The following is a 23,431-nucleotide window of genomic DNA, read 5'->3' as shown; positions in this document are numbered from 1 at the left end:
GCATATATGCACACACACCAGCACACATGCATACACACACCAGCACATATGCACACACACTAGCATATATGCACACATACCAGCACATATGCACACACACACCAGCACACATGCACACACACACCAGCACATGTGCACACACACACCAGCACACATGCACACGCACACCAGCACACATACACAGCACACATGCACACACAGCACATATGCACACACACACCAGCACATATGCACACACACACACCAGCACATATGCACACACACAGCACACATGCACACACACACCAGCACATATGCACACACACAGCACACATGCATACACACACCAGCACATATGCACACACACAGCATATATGCACACACACCAGCACATATGCACACACACACAGCACATATGCACACACAGCACATATGCATATACAAACACAGGCAAAGGCAAACACGTGTGTGAACCCTGGGGTGATGCACACTGACATGGTTTGGCTCTGTGTCCCCACCCGAATCTCATGTCAAATTGTAATCCCCACGTGTCGAGGGTGGGACCTGGTGGGAGGTGGTTGAATCATGAGGCGCATTTCCGCCATGCTGTTCTCGTGATAGTGGGTGAGTTCTCACAACATCTGATGGTTTGAAAATGTGGCACTTGTCCCCTTTGCTCGCTCTCTCCTGCTCCACCATTGTGAAGACGTGCTTGCTTCCCCTTTGCTTTCTGCTATGATCGTTAAGTTTCCTGAGACCTCTCAGTCATGCCTCCTGTTAAGCATGCAAAAGTGTGAGTCAATTAAACCTCTTTTCTTCGTAAATTATCCAGTCTCAGGTAGTTCTATTTATTTATATATTTTTTGAGATGGGGTCTAACTCTGTCACCCAGGTTGGTGTGCTATGGCATGATCTCGGTTCACTGCAGCCTTTGCTTCCCAGGTTCAAGTGATTCTCCTGCCTCAGCCTCCCCAGTAGCTGAGATGACAGGTGTGCGCCACCATGCCCGACTAATTTTTATGTAACTTTTTTTTTTAGTAGAGATGGGATTTTGCCATGTTGGCCAGGCTGGTCTTGAACTCCTCACCTCCAGCGATCCACCCGCCTTGTCCTCCCAAAGTGCTGGGATTACAGGTATGAGCCACCACACCTGGGCTCAGGTAGTTCTTTATAGCAGTGTGAGAACGGATAATACATACACAAACCATGCAAACACATAAACACAGGCATTCACAAGTACACACACGCACTGCATACACACGTGCATGCACACAGACATATACACACACATGCATATATGCACACGTGTCCACATGCTCACACACCTGCACCCATATGCAAATACAAGCAAATACAAATGCATACATACACAGGTGATGTACACAAACATGTAAACACACAGGCACATGCACACAAGCAAATGCGAACATGCGTGCACATGATGCATGCAAAACACATGCAAATGAATAGGCACACACATGTGCATGCACAAATGCACACACGTACAGAAAGATGAAGTCCCAAGAACATTTAGAGCCATGCGCAGGCCGGCACCAAAGGAAAGAGATGCCTGTCCGTCAGTGCTGAGTTTGCAGGGTCACTGGACTCTGGGGACGGCCTGTGAGTTTCCCAGGCAGACGTCAGGCAGACAGCATTCAAGTGAGAAAAGTGTCGTATATTCAAATTTATTTAGATGAATGTCCAGCCACAGTCCTCTGTGGATTTGTGTACATTCACTTTTTAAAAAAATGGTTTCCATAAAAGGATTTTTGGTAATTGCCTAATTTTTAATACAGTATTTATATACAAAACCCACTTCAAACTACTTACTGTACAAGAGAAAAGAGAAGCATCAGATTGCATGATTTTAGCAAATAATGGAAATGTATGACACCTATGAACTTTGACCACAGTTGGCAAATTAAAGGGAATGTAACATCACATCAATGAGATCTTCAAGACAAATGTATTTATATTTTTCCTCCTGGCCTTTGCTAAAATGATGTTTCTCTTGGTGCTTGAGAAATTTCAGAGAGTTGTTTAGTATCATTGCTGCAAATTTAGATCACTCATATCATTTATGAGACTTGGTTTTATACACTTTTAAAATAATTGTCCAACAGTGACATTCCTGTGAGTAAAAATATAGAGAAGTGTTACCAAAATATAAGCCTTTATTAATAAAAATCTTTGGTAGTAACAGTATTTTAAATTCCTCTCAACGATATTTGGTTAACTAATAAACTCCCTCCATCTTTGAGCTACAGAAAAAAAATCCTCAATCTACCATATAATTGATATTTGAAAAAAAAGCCCCATAAATATTCTAAAGCTTCCAGGGGACCCCTGGAAGCCCTAAGACTTCTTGAAACCCTGACGCCATCTGTGGAAATGCTTCCGAGGTCATCTCTCTCTGCCCATTTTCTGGTCAACCGGTTTTGTCCCATAAGGAAGATGAACAACTCTGAGGTCGGCTTGGTGTGATGGGGGCAGGTGTGTGGCTGACAGTGGGGAGCCTGCCGGAGACGCCAAGGGTGCTGTTTCCTGCTTAATCAGGGACACCTGTGTCCCCTTCTAGCTTTCCAGGGATAACTGGGATGCTCCCACGCCCCCTGTGTGGCTCAGGGATGAGGCACTTCTCTCTCAGCCACTCAACTGATGGAAGGAAAAGGCGATGGAAAGTCTAACTTTTCTGAAACAGGTAGGTGACACCTTTTGGAACCGGAATCGATCATTATTCTTGCCTGGGTTTTCCATTTTCCCTGAAGCATCGCACCAGCTTTTGCGCGATGCCTCGGCTTACCATTTTGCATCTATCTTAAGGAATTAGGAGGATTCAGAGGAGGGTTTCTAGGGGCCTCTGCTCACTTTTCACCTCTAGGGAGACTCAAGTTTCCAAGCATTCTTTCTGCAAAGCACCTGCCTTTGCTACCTTATTGCCCTATTACCAGCCATCATTTTGATTCATCTTGAATACTACAGATTAAAAAATATTCCCTGCATAATGGCTTTGTGCAAAAACAAGGGAAAGAAAACAGAAAGAAGAAAGGAAAATGTCCTATCAGAAAGTGGTCCTCCATGTTTGTAGAAAACCCAGGACCCACCGGGCCCTGGTGGGAGCGGGAAGCCGCCTGCCCTGGGAGAGGGTGCCCATCGGTCGGGATGCCCGGCTGGCCTGCCCAGCCCCGCTGGCATAGCTACAGGACGCCCCCGTGGTAGGCATGGCTGGGGGCTGGGCTGCCGAGGCTGTCTGGGCAGGCTTTGGGGTTGTGGTGGTTGCACGGCGGCTCGTCCTTCTGCCGCTCCTTCTCCATCCAGGTTTCCAGCAGCTGCTGCTTGTCTTGCTCCTCCCGCATGAACAGCTCCACCATGAGCACCTTCTCCTTGTGGATCTGCTGGCTGATGTCCTTGGGGATGTCCGGGATGACCCAGTCCACAAAGTCGCTCATGAACATGACCAGGTTCTGGAAGGAGAGGCAACGCGTGGCAGAGGGGAGGATGGCGCCTGGGGAAGTGCTCCTGACCTCTCTGCCTGGCCCCCATCTGGTGGAGTGCCACCCCACGACCTCCTGGCCCGTTGACCTCCCTGGGCCTCAGTTTCCCAGAAGCTATAAAGGAGGCAGAGAACCACCCGGCAGGCCTCTGGGAAATGTTGGCCGATTTTCTCGAACAAATCTGAACTCAGTAATTGGGAAAATCATCTGAGTCATTCTGAATTCTTTGACCAGGAGACTCAGGAAGTGACCTGATGGATCACGCATCGCCAAATCTAACGAGCATCGAGCCTTTGGGGAAAAACATGAAACTGGAAATAGCCACAAATGGATCAAACTTTTACAGTTTGCAAAGCGTCCCAGGGTCTCCCTGAACATCTACCACCTCCACGGAGACATTTCTGGTGGATAGAAGGCAACATAAGTCAGTTTTTATGGAAAAACGGAATCTTCTTTTTTGCTGAACATCTGTCCAGCAAGCACGTGTGAGCACCCCCGGCTGAGCAGGTTCCCGCCACGGGCGGTGCTGGTGCCCCCTGGATTGGTGTCTTCTTCTGGTTGGTGCTCCCAGTCCCCAGCTGGGGCTGGGGTTGGCTGCTCACGCTCGCAGCTGCAGAACTTATGCCCCATCCCATCTCCCTCTTCCCAGCCTGGTCAGCCCAAAGCAGTGACTGGTCCATCTAGGGGCTGCCTTGCCTCCAGGTGAGGCCAGGTCTGGGGTGCCATGACTGCTCCGGGGCTCCCTTGGGATAAGGCTGGGCTGTCTCTGGCCGAGACCCCTCCTTGCTGGGCTCTCAGGCTCTGGTCTGCGGAACCCAGCCCCACACACCTTTTGCACTGCTTGCTGTGAAAAGCTGATGGATGGGGCCACTGAGCTTAGAGGAGTGGAAGGGCCTGCCCTGTGACAGAACCGGGACTTGAACCCAGTCTTGGGGATTCCAGAATCAGAGCCCTTGGCCCACTGCCTTCCTAGCATCGACTTAATCGAGGCTAGAGGGACACCTGCGAGCAGAATCTTGGCAGTGCCCACAGCCCAGGATACCCCCTCTCTGGGACCTCAGCTGCCAGTGCACAGCTGGCACCCTAGCCTGGGGTCCCGCTCCACTGGGAGTCCCTCTGGCCTCAGAGAGTTGGCCCAGACCCCTCCCTAGAGACTGGGCCAGCTGCGGCTGGGTCCCCTGGCTGCTGGCTGCAGCTGGGGTCATCTGACAGCCCACTGCCCTCCTGTCTGTCCTGACTCTGTCTGCTACCACAGACATGGTGTGAGAACGAGAGGGACGGAGGTGGGGTCCCCTTTCTCCATGTCTCTCTCTCTTCCTTCCTTCCTTCCTTCCTTCCTTCCTTCCTTCCTTCCTCCCTCCCTCCCCCCTCCGTCCTCCTCCTCCTCCTCTCCTTCTCCTTCTCCTTCTTTTCTCTCTCTCTCTTTTTTGAGATGGAGTTTCACTCTTGTTGCTCAAGCTGGAGTGTAGTGGCACGATCTCGGCTCACTGCAACCTCTGCCTCCTGGGTTCAAGTGATTCTCCTGCCTCAGCCTCCTAAGTAGCTGGGATTACAGGTGTGCACCACCAAACCCGGCTAATTTTTGATATTTTTAGTAGAGACAGGGTTTCACCATGTTGGCCAGGCTGGTCTTGAACTCCTGACCTCAGGTGATCCACCTGCCTCGGTCTCCCAAAGTGCTGGGATTACAGGTGTGAGCCACTGTGCCTGGCCCCTGTCTCTTTCAATAAAGACACTTCTACTGGATTAAACCCACCAGAGAGTCAGAACCCTTCTGCCGGTGCACATCCGGCCCCTCTATTGGCCTTCCTCTCTCATGAGGTTGTCTTGGGCCCTGTCAGTGCAGGGGGCCTGGGGTCGGCCAAGTCCCCTCCTCGGGTGTCCCAGAGCAAGTTCTCCAAGCCTCTGGAGGAGTCTCTGAACCCCTGGCTTTAGCAGCTCCTGACTTCCAGACTGTGGGCACAGGATGGTCCCTAAATGCTCCCATCTTCAAACCGGAAACAAAGAGGGACCCACTGCACCTGGAAGACGATGACAAACGCCAGCCGGGCTGCCAGGACGGCCCAGAAGTCCTTGGAGATGTCGTACTTGTTTTCCGACCACGGCGGCTCTCGGTAGTCTTTATACCTGCAAAAGACCATGGTGGAGTCGAGGGTGGGGACTTCGGCAGGGCTCAGGCTCTGGCTGGAGCCAGGCAGCTCGAGGGACGCCTGGGAGAGGCTCGGCTTGGTGTGCGGCTGCCTCTGGGAGGGCAGCCCTCTCTTGGGCGAGCAGCCCATGGCCCCGCACCCACGGAGTCTCTCTCCACAGTGGAGGGGGGTGGTCAGGATCCCCCATGGGCCAGGCATGACCTGACGGGCTTCGTGTAAAACACATGTGGCAGGAAGTATCCCCAGGCCCAGCCGTGGGCTCACAGAATCAAGGGCGGGGACCATGTGGTCCAGGAGGTTGCAAACTTTTAAAAGCAGTGGAGCCTTTGTTCCCAAAAGGTCTCACTGGAAATTCCAATAGGCCCCAAGAGTGCAGAGCCTACTTGGTTGAAGTTGGGGGGGTTCCCTAAGCTTGAACCTCCTGAACCTCAACCCAACGCCCATGCTCCACAGAACTCCAGAATGGGTTCCACGAAACACAGTTTGAAAACCACCCCTCCAGTCCATCCCCTCTTTGAGGGAATCTACCGAAGAAAAACCTCTGAGCACTTTATTAGCCAGGTGTGGTGGCTCGTGCCTGTAACCTCAGCACTGTAATCTCAGGCTGAGGAGTTAGAGATCAGTCTGGGCCACACAGTAAAACCCTGTCTCTGCAAAAAATACAAAAATTAGCCGGGCCTGGCAGTGCACGCCTGTATTCCCAGCTACTCGGGAGGCTGAGGTGGGAGGATCACCTGAGCCCGGGAGGTTGAGGTTGCAGTGAGCTTTGATCACGCCACTGCTCTTCAGCCTGGGCCACAAAGTGAGACCGTCTCTAAAAAAAGCAAACCAAACAACAACCAAAAAACACAGCAAAACAATACCCTGAACATTTTATCAAAGTAACTTAAGCAGTTTATCAAACATTTGCGAAAGAACGAAGCTAAGCATTCCATTGGTGCAGGCAGAGGCGTGTCAGGCAGCCGGCCTGGCCCGCCCTGCCCTACCCGGGTCTGGGGCTGCTTTTCCTCCTCCAGGGTTGCTGCTTGGTCCTCACCTCATCTTGAAAGAACTGCCCCTGGTTCTCATTACCAGCTTTAGATGTAGCTGACTGATCTCCTGCTTGGAGAGTCAAGCTCACTCACACCCCTCTCCCCAAGGTCCTGCCACTGACCTTGGCTCTTCGTGGATATGACTGGAGCCTCAAGAAGGAGGCTTGCCCCATTCATGACCACTGCCCGTGCTCCAGTTCTCCCCAGCCCCTTCCTCTTTTCACAGAGACCCAGAGATGCCCAGGGTCTGTGGGGGCAGGGTGAGGTCTCTGTCTAGGGCCTCCCTCCCTCCACAGCTCCCTGAATCTGGGGGATGCCACACATCAGCTGGAACGTAGCTTGAATGGAGGTGACGTCCCCACCCTGCATTGGAAAAGCTTCCCAAAGCTGGACAGAAAATGCCCCAACGAGGGGCAGGATTTCCAGGGGCTCAGGGGCTGTTTGTGCCCCTGTTGGTCACTAAAACCTGAGGTCAGTTGGGGAGGCCAGGAGAAGGGCCACCTGGATTTGCAGGCACAGCCCTGGCCTGGACCCACATCCCTGGTGCTCGCCCACTCCGACTACCACCTTGCTGTGTGTCCCCTGGGCAATCACTTGACCTCTCTGGGCCTCAGTCTGGGCATTCCCTCACTTACTTGTGTCACAAGCATTTATTGACCAACTACTATGTGCCAGACCCCACTCCAGGGATGGAGAATTCCGGGGGCGGGGGCGGTGCACAACAGATAGGGCCCTTGCCTACGGAGCTTGATTTCTGGAGGGAGCTGGATGGGAGTCTCCGAGGGCCTATTCAGCACTGAGCTGCCAACTCCTGAGATAGGATCGGGCTGGGCCACGGCTCTGGTGCCAGCTGCTGGGCCAGGCAGAAGTTGCACAACCTGCTTTCCCATGGGAACAAGCAGCCCTGTCCTCCCAGTGTCAGAAGCCACACGCACCAGCTCGTTCCTCTTTATTCTGTGCTCAAGGCTTTGCCTGCTAGCATCTGTCTCCTCTTCTTCAAGTCATAGCACCCCAGTTTTCCCTAGGACCCCCCCATTCTCTGTGACCTCACACCCTGGCACATGACCCAGGCCAAGCCAAGGAGAGCCCCCCTCCTCATGGCAATAGTGGTTGGTTCAAGAATGGACATCTGACCCAAGATGGGGCAGTAAGACTCAGTCCCTGGATTTTCAATGACTATTGGGAAACAGAAGGTCTTCCCACAGGGGCTGCAGAGCAGAGAGGATTGAAGCCAGGAGCTGCTGGGGATCCTTTCCATCAGCAAGAGAACAATGCAACACAGAGGAAATCAAAGTGGAGAGGCAGTGCCAGAGTGGAGCCTGATGGCAAACTGTAGCTCCTGGATCCAGCCATGCCTGAAGCTATCCTGGGCTTCTTAGTTACAGGAACTGGTAAATCACCTCTAATTTCCTCCCCTTAGGCATTTCTTTATTTCTTTATAGATAGGGTCTCACTCTGTTGCCCAGGCTGGAGTGCAGTGGTGCGATCATAGCTCACTGCAGCCTCAAATTCCTAGGCTCAATTGATCCTCCCGTCTCAGCCTCCTGAGTAGCTAGAACTACAGGTGCATGCCACAATGCCCAGCTATTTAAAAAATTTTTTGTAGAGATGAGGTCTCACTATGTGGCTCAGGCTGGTCTCTAACTCCTGAGCTCAAGTGATCCTCCTGCCTGGCCCTCCCGAAGTGCTGGGATGACGGGTGTGAGCCACTGCACCAGCCTTTTTTTTTTTTCTTCTTCTTCTTTTTAAGCAAGTTTGCGTTGTTTCATGACTTGCTCCTGATTTGAGCCCCGTCCAAACCCAGGCTCTCCCAGAAACCCAATAAACGTGGCTTTTCAAAGAGGGGAGCAGAGAGCAGTACCTGCAGATCTGCACCTCGTAGCCCAGGTCCAGGGGGTCATTGGGGGCCGTGCCGTTCTGGAAGTCACTGACGTTGAAGGAGGAGAGGGTGTGGTTGACGAAGCCGTGCATGGTCCCGTTCTTACTGTACATGTAGAGGTACACCAGGCGCGGGATGAAGTCAGACGTGAAGGAGATCACAAAGGCCTGTGCAGGGGACATGGCAGTGAGGGGGACCCCCAGCCTGGGCGCAGAAGGGCCGGCCGCAACAGGGGGTGACCCATCCACAGTTACACTGGGCCCTGGCCATATGCCACTGCCTCTGGCGGGGACCATAGCTGCACAGCCTCGGCATGCTGAGTGAATGGATGCAGGGTCACGGGTGTTCCTCTCAGCCCCCTGGCAGCTGAAGGAGAGAGCCTGGGGGCTAGAACAGTGCACTTCTAGGAGAGAAGGCACCAGGCAGACGCTGGTTGCCTCTCGCTGGCTGTGTGGCCTTGGGCAAATCACCCAACCTCTCTGTGCCTCCATTTTCTTCTTGTCAAAACAGGGCTAACAACACCCACACCATGTATGCACTGTGCCTCTGGGCTTGTTGGAGAAGGGAATGAGGCAGGAAGGGAAAGTGCTTTGCAAGCTCTCAAGTCCTCACCCGGCTCATTCTATTATAGCACCAGCTCTGGCTGGTGCCCTTACAAGAGAGGAAACCAAGGCCCAACGGCTGCCTCTCACATGGCTGTGTGGCCTTGGGTAAATCACCTAACCTCTCTGTGCCTCTGGTGTCTTATCTGTAAGATGGGGCCACGACAGTCCTCGCCTTCAAGGGCTGTGTGCAGACTAGTGGGCTAGTGTGTGGAAAGAGCTTAGAAGATTCTAGAACATTCTAGGTGCCTCGTGAATGTTTCCTGCTACTTTTTTTTTTTTTTTCAGAGAGAGAGACATGGTCTCACTGTGTTTCATTATGTTGGCCAGGCTGGTCTTGAATTCCTCGCCTCAAGCGATCCTCCCACCTTGGCCTCCCAAAGTGCTGGGATTACAGGTGTGAGCCACCGGGCCCAGCCTGCTGTTATTGTTGTTGCTGCTGTTGTCCTCAGGAGATGCCCACTCTGCTCCGCAGCTGCTCACAGCGCCGCTTGTTGCAGGCAGGATGTACCTCTGTTCCCAGCTCCACCCACTCCAGCACAGCGTGGGCCCTGCCTCAGGGCCCTGTGCGCCTTTGTCTGGGCGGGATAAGGGGCCATCCTGGTGTGCACACTCTGCCTGCAGCCTTCCTGTAATCTGGTGGGATCGCGTGCCCGGTGTGCTCACTCTGCCTGCAGCCTTCCTGTAATCTGGTGGGAGCGCGTGCCCGGTGTGCACACTCTGCCTGCAGCCTTCCTGTAATCTGGTGGGAGCGTGTGCCCGGTGTGCACACTCTGCCTGCAGCCTTCCTGTAATCTGGTGGGAGCGCGTGCCTGGTGTGCTCACTCTGCCTGCAGCCTTCCTGTAATCTGGTGGGAGTGCGTGCCCGGTGTGCACACTCTGCCTGCAGCCTTCCTGTAATCTGGTGGGAGCGCGTGCCCGGTGTGCACACTCTGCCTGCAGCCTTCCTGTAATCTGGTGGGAGCGTGTGCCTGGCAGAAAGCGTTGCCCACCGGGAAAGGGCACTGTCAGAGGGCTCTGAGGGGCCCTTCTCTGGGGCTGAGTGTCACCCCCTGCCCTCTGTGGGGACTGAGTCCCAGGGCCTGCTGAGACCCTGACTTGGCATCACGGCCCTGCAGGGGCATCGACCATCAGCTTTGGGGAGCCACCCCGTGTCCCCCATGTGCACGGTGTCAACTTTTGGCGGGGAGGATTGGGCTCAGCCAGAGGGTGGAAGGGACGAGAGCCATGGGCCCCTGGCACAGCAGACTCCCCGTGGCTGCCTCGGGTTCTCATGTCTAGGATGCAGCCTTGGGCTTGAAGTATGTGCTGGGGACAGCTGGGCACAGCTAAACCCGGGGAGATCCAGGCCATGGGCAGAGTCAGACAGACCCCGATGGGGAAGGCTGAGGGCCGGGCCATCCTAGCCTGCAGGCCTGGGGATAGGAGAGGCTGGAAGGGGCTGCCATGCTGGGGAGGAGGCTGAGGGGCCTGGAGCCCTGATCCTTAGCAGAGCCGTGTGTAAGGCTGATGAGTGCTCCCTTCTCGCCCCATTTCAGCATCTCCCAAACCTTCTCTACAGAGCAGCCATACGTTTCAGATTAAGGAGAAAAATCAACTTTTTTCTTTAAATAAGAGAACAGAAAGATTGCCAATAAGGAATCTCTGTGTTTCTCTCCCTCTGTCTCTGTCTTCCCTCCTATCTCTGTCTCTGTCTTCCCTCCTATCTCTGTCTCTGTCTTCCCTCCTATCTCTGTCTCTGTCTTCCCTCCTATCTCTGTCTCTGTCTTCCCTCCTATCTCTGTCTCTGTCTTCCCTCCTATCTCTGTCTCTTGTTTATTCTCAGTGGACTTAGGGGCAAAGGTGGGCATGGTGGAGAATTTTGCTCAAAGCTTGCAGAAAGGCTGGGCGCAGTGGCTCGTGAATGTAATCCCAGCACTTTGGGAGGCCGAGGAGGGCGAATCACCTGAGGTCAGGAGTTTGAGACCAGCCTGGTCAACATGTCAAAACCCCGTCTCTACTAAAAATACAAAAGTTAGCTGGGTGTGGTGGTGGGTGCCTGTAATCCCGGCTACTTGGGAGACTGAGGCACGAGAATCGCTTGAACCTGGGAGGCGGAGGTTGTAGGGAGCTGAGATCGTGCCACTGTACTGCAGCCTGGACCACAGAGTGAAACTCAGATTCAAAAAAAAAAACTTGCAGAAAAAGGTTGAAGAGAATTTGTTATGCCTCCCCAGAGTGCACCCTCCCCACGCCATGCGGTCAAGGGCATTTATAACTAGAGAATCCGGGCAGCCTGGGGCTGCACCGTGGCTAGAGGCAGAAGACCCATGCCCAGCTCCTTCTCCATGGGGCCCCGGCCACCTGGCAGTTCAGCCGGGACTTCCATTCTGCCAAGGTCCCTGATGTCACTTACATTGATGATGACAGCAAGCTTCCCAATGCCTCTGAGGATATTGTACCAGATTCCTGGGGGAAGAAAAAGTCACAGTTTTAAAGAGCCCTACACTCTCAGTCATTCCAGCTATCAGGCAGCAGTCTGAGCGGGTACCACCCTTGCAGGGGCCAGGCTTTCTCACAGCAGTCAGAGGCTTATGGCAACCAAGAGTCATTTGTTCAGGTCCTGAGGAAGCCAGGCCAGTGCCAGGGCCTGGTGTGTACCAGCCCTTTCTGACAAGCTCACCAGCTTCTAAAAGAGGTGCTTAAAGACAGCTGCTCCCTCAGTGGTTCTGCACAATCTCCCTATGCACCTGTTTAAATGCTAGTTGGCTTAGATGAAACCTTTTTTAATTCCTAAACTGACCAAGATTCAATTGGGGTGCAGCTCCTAAAGCTCTGGCGGAGGATACCTGTATTTAGGGATAGGCCAGACATGGCTTTGCCGTTGAGGAACAGTGCCAGGGCCCCTGGCTGGAGGCACTGAGTCCACAGCAGTGCAGGTTGAACCGTTCCCCATCTGGACACCCCCCTGTTCCCTTTACTCCAAGACCCAGGGGTGCACCAAATCACAGATGAACAAGAGGATCACAACACAGCGCCCAGGGCCATGCTGGTCTCTCCATTCATCTTCCCAGTGGCCATGAGAACTAGCAGGGCCCAGGAAGGAGGCCCTCAATGGCCCAGGAAGCAGGGCCTCAGTGTTGCAATTCTTAGAAATGGTCCAGTGTCCTGGGCTGACCCCTGCCTCACCCTAACTGCACCCTATCATGCCCAGCAATGTTGTGTGCAGCGGTTCGGCTGGGAGCCCAATCCTGGGGCCTGCTCTCTGTGCCCTGAGCCAGCTCTGAGATGGGTGATAACCAGCACTCGTCAGAAACGGCCAGGATGGAGCAGGTGGACTTCCTGCCTGTGCAGGAGGCTACAGGGAGAGCTGTACATAGCGCTTCTGCCCTAGTAGCCAAGGGGAGCCTCCCAGTCCCCGTTTTTGGGGTGCATGCTGGTGGTCTGCAAAGGCAGCAAGAGCTCAGGCCCCTGTGTGGCCCCGAGCTAGAAACCACAGGCTCAGGTGAAACCTCTGAGACCAAGATCTCTTGCTCCCTGGCCCCAGCCAGTGTCAATTCAATGACAGATCACAGTCACAATCATCATCAATCAGAAATGCCCACTGCGGGCTGGGTGTGGTGGCTCACGCCTATAATCCCAGCATTTTGGGAGGCTGAGGTGGGCAGATGACTTGAAGCCAGGAGTTCGAGAGCAGCCTCGCCAATATGGCAAAACCCCATGTCTACTAAAAATACAAAAATTAGCCAGGCGTTGTGGCACATGTCTGTAATCCCAGCTACTCAGAAGGCTGAGGCATGAGAATACATTGAGCCAGGGAGGCGGAGGTTATGGGGAGCCGAGATCACGCCACTGCATTCCAGCATGGGCAACAGAGAAAGGTTCTGTCTCAAAAAAAAAAAAAAAAAAAAAAAGAGAAATACCCACTGCAACCCATTGCTGGTAGGCAATTTGAGAAGTGACAGTCACACTTCCTTGATCCCTGTCTCCAGTCCTCGGGCCATGGGGACCATCGCCTTATCCCAGATGAGGAGTTTATTGTAGCTCCGTTTGATCTTTTGCACGAGTGCAGTGGTCCTCAGTTTATTTTTCTGCTGGAGCAGGTGGTGGGGCAGTCACATGGGCTCTGCACACTAGCAGCCCCAAGGCCACCCCATGCTGAATAAAGCACCTGGGAACACAGGTGAGGGTTGGATGGCACAGCCCTACAAAGTCAGCACTGAAGCACTCCCTTAGGAGTGGAAACACTTCCCCCCCGGCTTCTCCTGGCTGGGCGTCAGGGCTGAGGGCCCTCCGTGGACTCCGAGCTCCTAGGGCAGGCTGCTAATTGCACATCCCTGTAGATTCTGGGTCTAGCTTGGTGTCTGGCACATAAGGTGGGTGCTGCTGGGTAAATGTTTGCTGAGTGACTGCACGAGCACAGAACGCCCTTTCCAACCAGATTCTGGTGCCGGAGCAGAGGCTGCAAAGTGGTGGCAGGCAGGCCCCATCCAGGCAGCATGGCCATCTTGTTGTGCTTGCCTACTGCTTAAAAATGCAGACGGATGCTTAAAAACCAGGAAAATGTATTTTAAAAAATCAAGGCCGGGTGCATTGGCTCACGCCTGTAATCCTAGCACTTTGGGAAGCTGAGGTGGGTGGATCACCTGAGGTCGGGAGTTTGAGATCAGCCTGGCCAACATGGCGAAGCCCCCCTCTATTAAAAATACAAAAATTAGCCGAGCGTGGTGGCGGGCGCCTGTAATCCCAGCTACTCAGGAGGCTGAGGCAGGAGAATCGCTTGAACCCGGGGGGCGGAGGTTGCAGTGAGCCGAGATCGCGCCACTTCACTCCAGCCTGGGAGAATGAGCGAGACTCTGTCTCACACACACACACACACACACACACACACACACACACACACACACACACACACACACACACACACAAAGAAAAGAAAAGAAAAATCGAGACTCCTCGGCTCTGGTCCTGGCTGGCTGGTGCGTCTGCTTGGCAACAGCTGGCTGTGGTGCCCGGGGGCGCCCCCTGCAGGCTGGGCTGTGCACTGCAGCTCTGCTGTCAGTGCTGAGGCCTCCCGGCGACCTCCGACCTCCATTATGGCCGCCTTAGCATCTAAACCCAGACCCCCACTAGAGAGTTGAACGTTTCAAGAAATGTGGGAACAGGCACACTGCTCTGTGGCCATGAAGAACACTCCCAGGACTTAGTCTCACTTGCGCGTGTGGCCCACCTGGCCCTTGGGGCGCTGAGTTTGAGACCTCCGAAGTGGGGTGCTGAGGTGCGGTGGGCCTGGGGTGGAGGTTGAAGTCTTTGGGGCTCCCGAGGGACGTGGCTCCTGAGCTCAGGGCCATCGAAGGGCAGGACTCAGGCAGGCAAGGGGGTCCGCACAGGTGATCGCCCAACCGGCCCAGAGAGACAACAGGAAATGGGAGGGATGAGGCGGGGATGAGATGGAGCCGGGAGCGGGGTCTTCCTCGCTTCCGGGCCCCGATGGAGCCTGTCCTGACAGGTCTGCAGGATATCTACGTCCAGGCGGATGGCTCTCCGTGTGGCCCTGCACATCCGCGGGGTGTGTTACAGAAATGCTGAACCGGCACCCCAGCCCCAGCCCACGGGATCCGCCTCTCCTGGGGTGGGGCTGGGAGCCCCGAGTTATTCTGACGCACATTCCAGGGTGACACTCAATGCTCTAAGGATCTCTGTAAACCAAAAATAAAATTCTAAGGGTCCCCCGAACCATTTGAATGGGGTTCATCGTCTCGGCCAGGGCACCCCCAAGTTAACACGAAAGACTGGTTCAGGCCATGACAGGAAGCAGGGGGCGGGAGGAGGGTCGGACAGGCCTCCTCATGCCCTCCTCCCTTTTGGAATTCAACAAAAGTCGACCAGCATGAACATCAACACAGACCTTGAGTCTGATAAACATTTACACTCTATTCTCTCTGAAGCCTGTTACCTGGAGGCTTCATCTGCACAATAAAACCTTGGTTTCCAAAACCCCTTATCATAACCCAGACTTTCCTTTCTATTGATAATAACTCAACCAATTGACAATCAGAAATTTTAAAAATAGGCTGGGTGCGGTGGCTCATGCCTGTAATCCCAGCACTTTGGGAGGCAGAGGCGGGCAGATCACCTGAGGTCAGAAGTTGGAGACCAGCCTGGCCAACATGGTGAAATCTTGTATCTACTAAAAATACAAAATTAGCCAAATCTGGTGGCGCACACCTGCAATCCCAGCTACTCAGGAGGCTGAGGCAGGAGAATCGCTTGAACCCAGGAGGTGGAGGTTGCATCATGCCATTGCACTTCAGCCTGGGTGTCAAGAGCGAAACTCTTGTCTCCAAAAAAAAAAAAAAAAGTGTATATATATATATATATATATATATATATATATATATATATATACCCACAATCTGGAAGTCGCCCCACCCTGTCCCGCCTTTCTGGACCAAACCAATGTATACCTTAGATGTATCTGATTGATGTTTCATGTCTCCCTAAAATGTATAAAACCAAGCTGTACCATGGCCACCTTGGGCCCATGTTCTCAGGACCTCCTGAGGGCTGTGTCATGGGCCATGGTCACTCATGGCTCAGAATAAATCTCTTCAAATATTTGACAGAGTTTGACTCTTTTCATTGACATCTCTAAGTAAAAGGGGATGCTGTGCTTTTAGAATATTCTTTGGGTGGGCTTCTTTTATGAAAGTCCTGTTGGGGAAAATTGCCTCATTTTTACTTCCCCAAGTAAATTCCTTGGTTTCTTTCCCAAGGAATTTTTCCCACTCTAGGGGATGCTAAGCCCCATTTCCCGGAACAGAACAGAGAGGTATTTGGAGAAAGCCAGGTACTTGGCGAGGCCACCACTCCTGCCCACACACAGTGCCCGGGAGCTGAATGGAGGCTGCACTTTCCTACCAGCAGGCTCTGAAGAACCAGGAAGAAAACAGGAAGTCGAAACCAGGGCTGGGGAGCTGGAGCAGATTCCCACGCACAGGCTGGGTCCCTGCTGTGACCCGCTGGACAATAGGGTGATCAAGGCACCTGCGCTTTGTGGCACAGCTTCCCCCAGCCACCCAGGGCCTCAGGGGCGCAGGTCACAGGGGCCACAGGGGCCCTCTGTGTCCTCTCAAGGAGCTCGCCTGGGGGCCCTGCACGGATCACAGAAGGAATACAAAAGCCTCTTCAAGGAAAGGTTATGGTTAAGGAACCCATAAACAAACTCGTGAAAGGAGGGCAGATTATGCCTTCAGCCAACCAGACAGGAACCAGGAAGTGAGTAGCTGATCCGTAAGAACTGAGCAAAAACCAGCCAGGTGCAAAGAGTCCAAAGAGGCACGCGGAAGGCCTGCTGCTGGCGGGGACGCCAATGCCTGCAGAGGGACTGCGGGAAGCCAGGGCCACTGAGCTGCTGCTCCCTTTCACCCTGGTGGGTTTGCAAGCTTCATTCAGCCACTGTCAGGGGACAGCCAGAGCTTCTCGAAGCAGAGGGTGCCAGAGCAAACACACACACACTGTGATGTGGCAGGTGGCGGGCGGGGGTGGGGTACTGTCGGCTGCCTGAGCATCAGGCCTTTGTGAGGACTCAGTGTGGGCTGCACTCTTCTTTTCTTTTCTTTTTTTTTTTAGCTGTACCTGCTGGAATGGGATGGCACTCTTTTCTTTACTGCCATGGGACAGGGAGCTCCGGCATTTCCGAGGACTGCAGGGAGAACCTGGTGAGCGGACCCGGGGTCCCCTTTTGGGGTCTTCGGTATACAGGGTGAGGTTTTCAGAGGCAAACCCTCTACGCATGCAGGAGGCCCAGGGCTTGAGCTCTCTGGTTCCTGCTCGGCACTGTTACCGCCTGGGCCTCTGCCTCCTATCTGGAAAGTGGGACTGAGGGAGGATTCACCCAGGCTTCCTCCCGGGGTTCCCTGGAGGACACAACAGGCTGAGGTTCTGAGGAAAGTTCATGTTGGAGGCAGCTCTGTGACGCCAATCTTCAAAGCAGCGCTATGCTGAGGCACAGCCTGGGGTGCAATCTTGCCTTGCTCTTGAGAGCGGGTGTGCAAAGACGGCCATGGTGGCCTGTTTTTCGACAGCCTCTTTCTCACTTGTCCCTAAAAGCTAAAAATGGCTTTTTAAATTTTTTATTTTTTAGGTGGAGTCTTGCTGTGTTGCCCAGGCTGGAGTGCAGTGGTGCGATCTCGGCTCACTGCAACCTCCGCCTCCCGGGTTCAAGCGATTCTCCTGCCTCAGCCTCCTGAGTAGCTGTGACTACAGGTGCATGCCAACATTAAAAATTAAAAATGCCTTGGCCAGGTGCGGTGGCTCACGCCTGTAATCCCAGCACTTTGGGAGGCCGAGATGGGTGGATCATGAGGTCAGGAGATCGAGACCATCCTGGCTAACATGGTGAAACCCCATCTCTACTAAAAAAATACAAAAAAATCAGCCGAGCGTGGTGGCGGGCACCTGTAGTCCCAGCTACTCAGGAGGCTGAGGCAGGATAATGGCGTGAACCCAGAAGGCGGAGTTTGCAGTGAGCCGAGATCATGCCACTGCACTCCAGCCTGGGCAACAGAGTGAGACCCCATCTCAAAAAAAAAAATTAAAAATGCCACCACAAAAATTGGCATGCCCAGCTAATTTTTGTATTTTTAGTAGAGATGCAGTTTCACCTGCGTCGGTGATCCACCTGTGTCGGCCTCCCAAAGTGCTGGGATTACAGGCGTGAGCCACTGCGCCTGGCCCTGGCCTTTTTCACTTTAAAGTGTGAAATGAAAAATGTATGAAAAGCGTAGCCTTTGGGTGAGAACCATTGCCTAAGACTTGAGGACACTGTCTCTGGGTCCAGGAAGCCTAAAACGTTCATTCTCTGGCTCTTAACAGAAAACAAGTGCAGACCTCTGACCTAGAGCACCAGCAAATCAGCACTCCACCCTTGCTCCACCTCTGGCCATGGAGGGCTGTGGTATGAGGGGCAAGGGGCTCACCCGTGGCCTCAGCAGATGCAGAACAGGGATGCTGGTGGTTAGCGGGGTTTTCGGAGGGTTGGTTAGCTCATGGCTTTTAAAGCCTTTGAAATTTTTAAACAAAATCTCACAGGGCAGTTTACTACAGAGTGTCTGTGTTCTGAGTCTTCATTACCTGGGTCACCCAGAGAAGAGGTGATGTAGGGAAGCAAAAGTGTCCAAACACAGTGCCATGACCTCTTACCCAGGAGCCCTGGGATGTCCCTCCCTACAAAGCACCGATGTTTCCAGGCCCCTTTCAAAGCCAGGGCCTTACGCAGTGCAAATGTGAAGCTGCCGGGTGAATCACTGCTATCTGATTGTCTTTGACCTGTGAAAATGACGATTTCATCTCTTTTAGTCTACAAGACAGCCAAGCGTAAGAGAAGCCAGAGTTGAAGTTATCTTGGAACCAAACAGTGGAGGATTGGCGAATTTGGTCACCAGTGGATGCTGGGCTTGCCACTAGGGGCCAAGGTGTGGACCAAGGAGCTTCCAGCCAAGACAGAGCCGCTAACAACTTAAGGAGAAAACACGTACTGGGGTGAGATGATCTGAAGGGTGTTTCCAATGAGAATGACACAAATACCAAGGACTGGAGGAGCCCTTGGAACAATTGATAAAGCTTCCCACATTTTTTTTTTTTTTGAGATGGAGTCTCACTCTGTCACCCAGGCTGGAGTGCAATCGCATGATCTCGGCTCACTGCAACCTCTGCCTCCTGGAATCAAGGAATTCTCCTGCCTCAGCCTCCTGAGTAGCTGGGATTACAGGCTCCCACCACCACACCTGGCTAATTTTGTATTTTTAGTAGAGACAGGGTTTCACCATGTTGGTCAGGCTGGTCTCGAACTCCTGACCTCAGGTGATCCACCTGCTTCCGCCTCCCAAAGTGCTGGGATTACAGGCATGAGCCACTGCGCCTGGTCAGTTTCCCACATTTTCGTAAGATTATGTTTGGCCTACAAAAGCTCAACCCAAAGCTATCTTATCAAGCTGGTATGGAATCTTTATTTCAGCAAGGTGATATCCCCACTATGTAATTCAACCTTTTGTTTATTCCAATAATTAGTACGAAGGTGCTATTCTAACTAAAATTGTGTTAAATTTGAGATAAAATCAATGTATTTTTGTAATTTTGTTTTCACCCTGAAAATTGGTCCTACTATAAGACAAGATGGGATCACCCTTCCTGTGACGGCTGGCTCCGGTGGAAGCCTGCATGGGGCTCCCATACCCCTCATCCTCCGGGACAGATCATCACCCTGTCTCTGCTTAAATGCCTCTGGTAACAGGGAGCTCACTAGCCCACAAGGAAGTCTGCTCTGTTTTTGACACCTCTGACTATTAAAGTTACTCTTTTTCTTTTCTTTTCTTTTTTTTTAAGACAGGTTCTCTCTCTGTTGCCCAGGCTGGAGTGTAGTGGCATGATCACGTCTCACTGCAGCCTTGACCTCCTGGGCTGACATGATCCTTCTGCCTCAGCCTCCCAAGTAGCTGGGACCACAGGTCTGCGCCACCACATCCAGCTAATTTTACTTGTTTTTTTGAGACAGGGTCTCACTCTGTTGCCCAGGCATGGGCATGGCTCACTGCAGCCACAACCTACGTGGGCTCACTCATCCTCCTACCTCAGCCTCCTGAGTAGCTGGGACTACAGGAATGCAGCATCACGCCCAGCTAATTTTTGTATTTTTTTGTAGAGACAGGGTTTCACCATGTTGCCTAGGCTGGTCTTGAACTCCTGAGCTCAAGCTATGTATCCTCCTGGGCCTCCCAAAGCACTGGGATTACAGGAGTGAGCCACGGTGCTCAGCCCAAGTTATTCTTTACGCTGACCTTAAATATACATTCTCCCAAACTCACACCCCTTCTCCACATGGTCAAGGTGTCTTAGTGACGGGGTGAAAAAGCTGGAGTTGAGTTGCATCTCGGCTTTGATCCCTACAGGCAAGCCATGCAATGACTGGGACTGTTCTTCCCTGTCTACAGATGGGGGCTCCTTCCTTCCTTTTCTCTTTTGTGAACATTAAATGATGCCGTGACATGCCATGTAGGAGGGCACTTGCTGAACAGCCAACACTCCTTTCCCGTTGGTCTTGCCCTGGCTCTGGGGGTCACACAACTGCTACAGGTGGGTGTCGCCAGCCATCAGAGAGGAAATGTAGTCTCTTGTGCCTCCTAAAGCAGCAGGTTGTTGAGACATTCAGATGTCTGGGACCCACTCTTTCCAAACGTCCTCTGTGACCAATGCATCTTGGGAGGGGAAGGGTGGGGACAGGGCTAAGCGAGCCTCCACATCTTGTGTCACCTGCCCCCCAGGCTCCACCCGGCAAAGGCTGAGTGAAGAGCCCCAGGAGAGACACCTGGCCAGCTCTGGCTCTAGCTTCTGGAGAGGAGCAACCCCCTCCCCAAACCCAGCACGCACTCGGAACCGGTCCTGCCGGCCCGTGGGGTCACTCACCGATGTCTTTGGCTCTGACAGCTACCGGCCTTCGGAGCTCAGTGACAAACTTTTTGGCGTCCAGGCGGATCTCGATGATGTTGTTCAGCAGCGCAAACAGTGGGGCCAGGGGGAAGGAGGCGACAAACAGGGTGACGAAGCCAAACTGGATGACTGCAGAGAGAGCCCAGTGCCAGTCAGCACCCCGTGAGCCACAGCCCATAAGGGGGGACCCCACCACCCCGTGTGCCGAGCCGCACAGGTCTGGCTGCCGCCCCACCTCCAACGAGCCCACCTACATGGACCCCACCTGCAGATACATTAGAGGAGCTCTTGGGATGGACCCTCCATGACCCTGGGTGACCTCCAGGCCAGGAGTGGGCTGAAGGCAGAATTCCAAATTTTGCTCTGAATCTCAGCGTTTGACTCTTGAATAACGGGAATGCTCACTTATCTATGGCTAATCTTTTGTGAGATAGTCTCGATCTGTCACCAGGCTGGAGTACAGTGGCACAACCATGGCTCACTGCAGCCTTGACCTCCCAGGCTCAATGAATCCTCCTACCTCAGCCTCCCGGGTAGCTGGGACCACAGGCATGCACCACTATGACTGCTTAATTTTTGTATTTTTTGTAGAGCTGGGATTTTGCTATGTTGCCTGGGCTGGTCTCAAACTCCTCAGCTCAAGTCATCCACCCAAAGTGCTGGGATTCCAGGCATGAGCCACCTCGCCAGCCCATGTCAAATTTAAAAAAATCATCGCCAAAAGGAAAAGGACCATCGTGAGCTCAAACGCCCAGCCTGTGGTCATCCCCCTGCCCGTGCTGGGAAGGGACGTGGCAGTGGCCCTGCTGCTTCCATCATGGGGGCTCCCTGGGACCTGGGGGACCTGCCTGCATGGCTGAATCTTCCAGAGCCCCAAACTTCCCCTTGCATCAGGACTTCTGGATCCGCGTGGGGACCCACTGCCCAGGACAGTCCCTCGCCTCTGCCCCTGCGGCCCTCCCCCTGGGGATCGTCCCACCCAGGAGCTGCCTCTGGGGCTTCTCTGGCTTTGGATGCTGCATCCAGCATGGGGCTAGGCTCTAGGAGAAGGTCAGGAAAAGGTTGCTGAGTGGAACTGAGCAGGAAAGCTGGTTCGGGAACTGCAAAGCAGGACCCAGTCCAAGGGCGTTTGGTGCCAGGCGGTAAACAAGGAAGCCAGCAGAATGTCACCGTGTGCCTGGCAGGCTGAGTGTGGGCATTGTTAGCATGTGGGGTGGGCCGTGCGGGGTGCCCTGAGTGTGAGCACTGTTAGCAGGTAGGATGGGCCATGGCGGGGAATGGCCTACAAGTTCTCTCCCTGGGCTGTCTTGCTAGCCCTGGCAAGGTGGGCTGAGTGGGAGGCCTCTGGTCCTGCCTGAGGTCCCTGGAGGGGATGAGGCATTGCTTATGTGGGGCGGTGTGTGCTGTGCATGAGGGCCAGGGGCTGCTGAGGCCTGAGGCTGTGGGTCACTCAGCAGGGTGGGCTTCCTCACTTCCGAGAGGCGCTGCCTACTCTGGCACTAAGGGTATGACCAGGGAGCTGGAGGCGCTGCCAGGGCTGGGGCCGGGGAGGGAGGGTGCAGGGGGGCGGGGAGGTGGGGCATTTCCAGATGAGCTTGTTCTCCCCATCTATCCACATCTGTGGCTTGAGACTTCCTTGGAGGAGCAGAGTGGCAGCCCATGGGGTGGGGAGAAAGTCAGTGGGTGTGGAAATGTGCCTTGGTCAGTGGGGGCAGTGTGGGGCACGGGTGAGCCACTCCCCGTGTATGTGGGCAGGAGGCGCCTGCTCCAGAAGTCCCCTTTGTCCAAACCCGTCAGGAACTCGGGACGTGACGTCCAGCCACTAGGAAAATAAATCCAGGGAAGGGGCTGCCACTCTCGCGGCCCACTGCAGGCTGTGCTCGTGTCTTGGGCTCTATTCTCCCTAGGGTTTCCTGTGGAAGGAGCGACCCTGCAGGCAGGGGAAGCCACCTCCCAGACCCCGTCCCTCCTGGCCACGTGGCCAATGCTGAGTTTAAACAGCTGGGAGCCGTTTTCTGCCCACCGGCCTGACCCTGGTTCAGCTTGGACTTTATTCCAGGAGAAAACAGAGAGGAGCCACAGAACGCCACACTGAAGATTCCTCTCCTCCTGAGTCAATGGCAAGGTGCTCCTTGCACGATTGTCTGGGGACCCAGGAGTGACATATGTGGACAATTCGGCTAACAGGAGGGGCAGAGGGCAGCACTTGTGGTGAAATTAAACAGAAACGCTCCCCACCCTCTAAGGTGCCCTTACCCCCAGGCCCTTTTTAAAAATGCAGCCTGCCAGGTCTCACCTCCAGCAGACCAGGAACAAGCCTGGGAACGGGCATTTTAGAGAAGTTGACCTTGGTGGCTGGGGCACTGCATGCTGGGACCCCCCCCTCTGCAGGAGTCTTCCTGACTGCCTTTGCTCATCCATTCAGTCAGCAAAAACACATTGAGCACCCACTGTATACCTGAACCTGCTCTAGGGGTAGGGCTATGGGATGAGGAACAAGAGAGGGTGAGGCTGCCGTCCTACCGGGGGGAGACAGAAGAGGGATGACGGGGTGAGGCTGTCTGCTGGGGAGCAGAAACACCAAGCAGAGGAGGGGTGGGGGTCGTGGCCGTGTCGGGGAGGGGCTGCCCCTTTCAAACACAGTGGTCAGGGAAGACCCCTCTGTTGGGGGACATTCTGAGTAAAGCCTGGGAGGCAGGGAGAGAGTGAGCCATGAAGGTATTTGGGAGAGGGCATTCCAGCAGGGCACATCTCGTGCAAAGGCCCTGGGGCGGCCCAAGCTCCACGGGACTGGGGAGCAGCAAGGAGGCCAGCATGTGCAGAGTGCAGG

The 23,431-nt window shown here is 53.8% G+C and overlaps 1 protein-coding gene across 4 annotated transcripts in view; it reads right to left on the bottom strand.

The window, feature by feature from the left end:
- Nucleotides 1-1,648: 1,648 nt before the first annotated feature.
- Nucleotides 1,649-23,431, bottom strand: part of ANO1 (anoctamin 1) — a 203,460-nt gene continuing 181,677 nt past the window's right edge. For 2 of the 4 annotated variants that reach the window (XM_055093699.2, XM_055093701.2), the window contains 5 exons: nt 20,578-20,730; nt 11,531-11,583; nt 8,516-8,700; nt 5,495-5,600; nt 1,658-3,443 (listed from right to left, as the gene is read on the bottom strand). In XM_055093699.2, coding sequence (XP_054949674.1) covers nt 3,177-3,443; nt 5,495-5,600; nt 8,516-8,700; nt 11,531-11,583; nt 20,578-20,730 — 764 coding nt within the window. In that variant the 3' untranslated portion in view covers nt 1,658-3,176. Of the gene's footprint in view, nt 3,444-5,494; nt 5,601-8,515; nt 8,701-11,530; nt 11,584-20,577; nt 20,731-23,431 lie in introns of all 4 variants that reach the window. The other 2 variants (XM_055093700.3, XM_055093698.2) reach the window with 2 other exon arrangements.

The sequence above is a fragment of the Pan paniscus genome, chromosome 9 (genome assembly GCF_029289425.2).
Source record: "Pan paniscus chromosome 9, NHGRI_mPanPan1-v2.0_pri, whole genome shotgun sequence".
NCBI lineage: Eukaryota > Metazoa > Chordata > Mammalia > Primates > Hominidae > Pan > Pan paniscus.
Note: the sequence above shows the minus strand (reverse complement) of the source record. Positions and strands in the feature narration are given on the sequence as shown.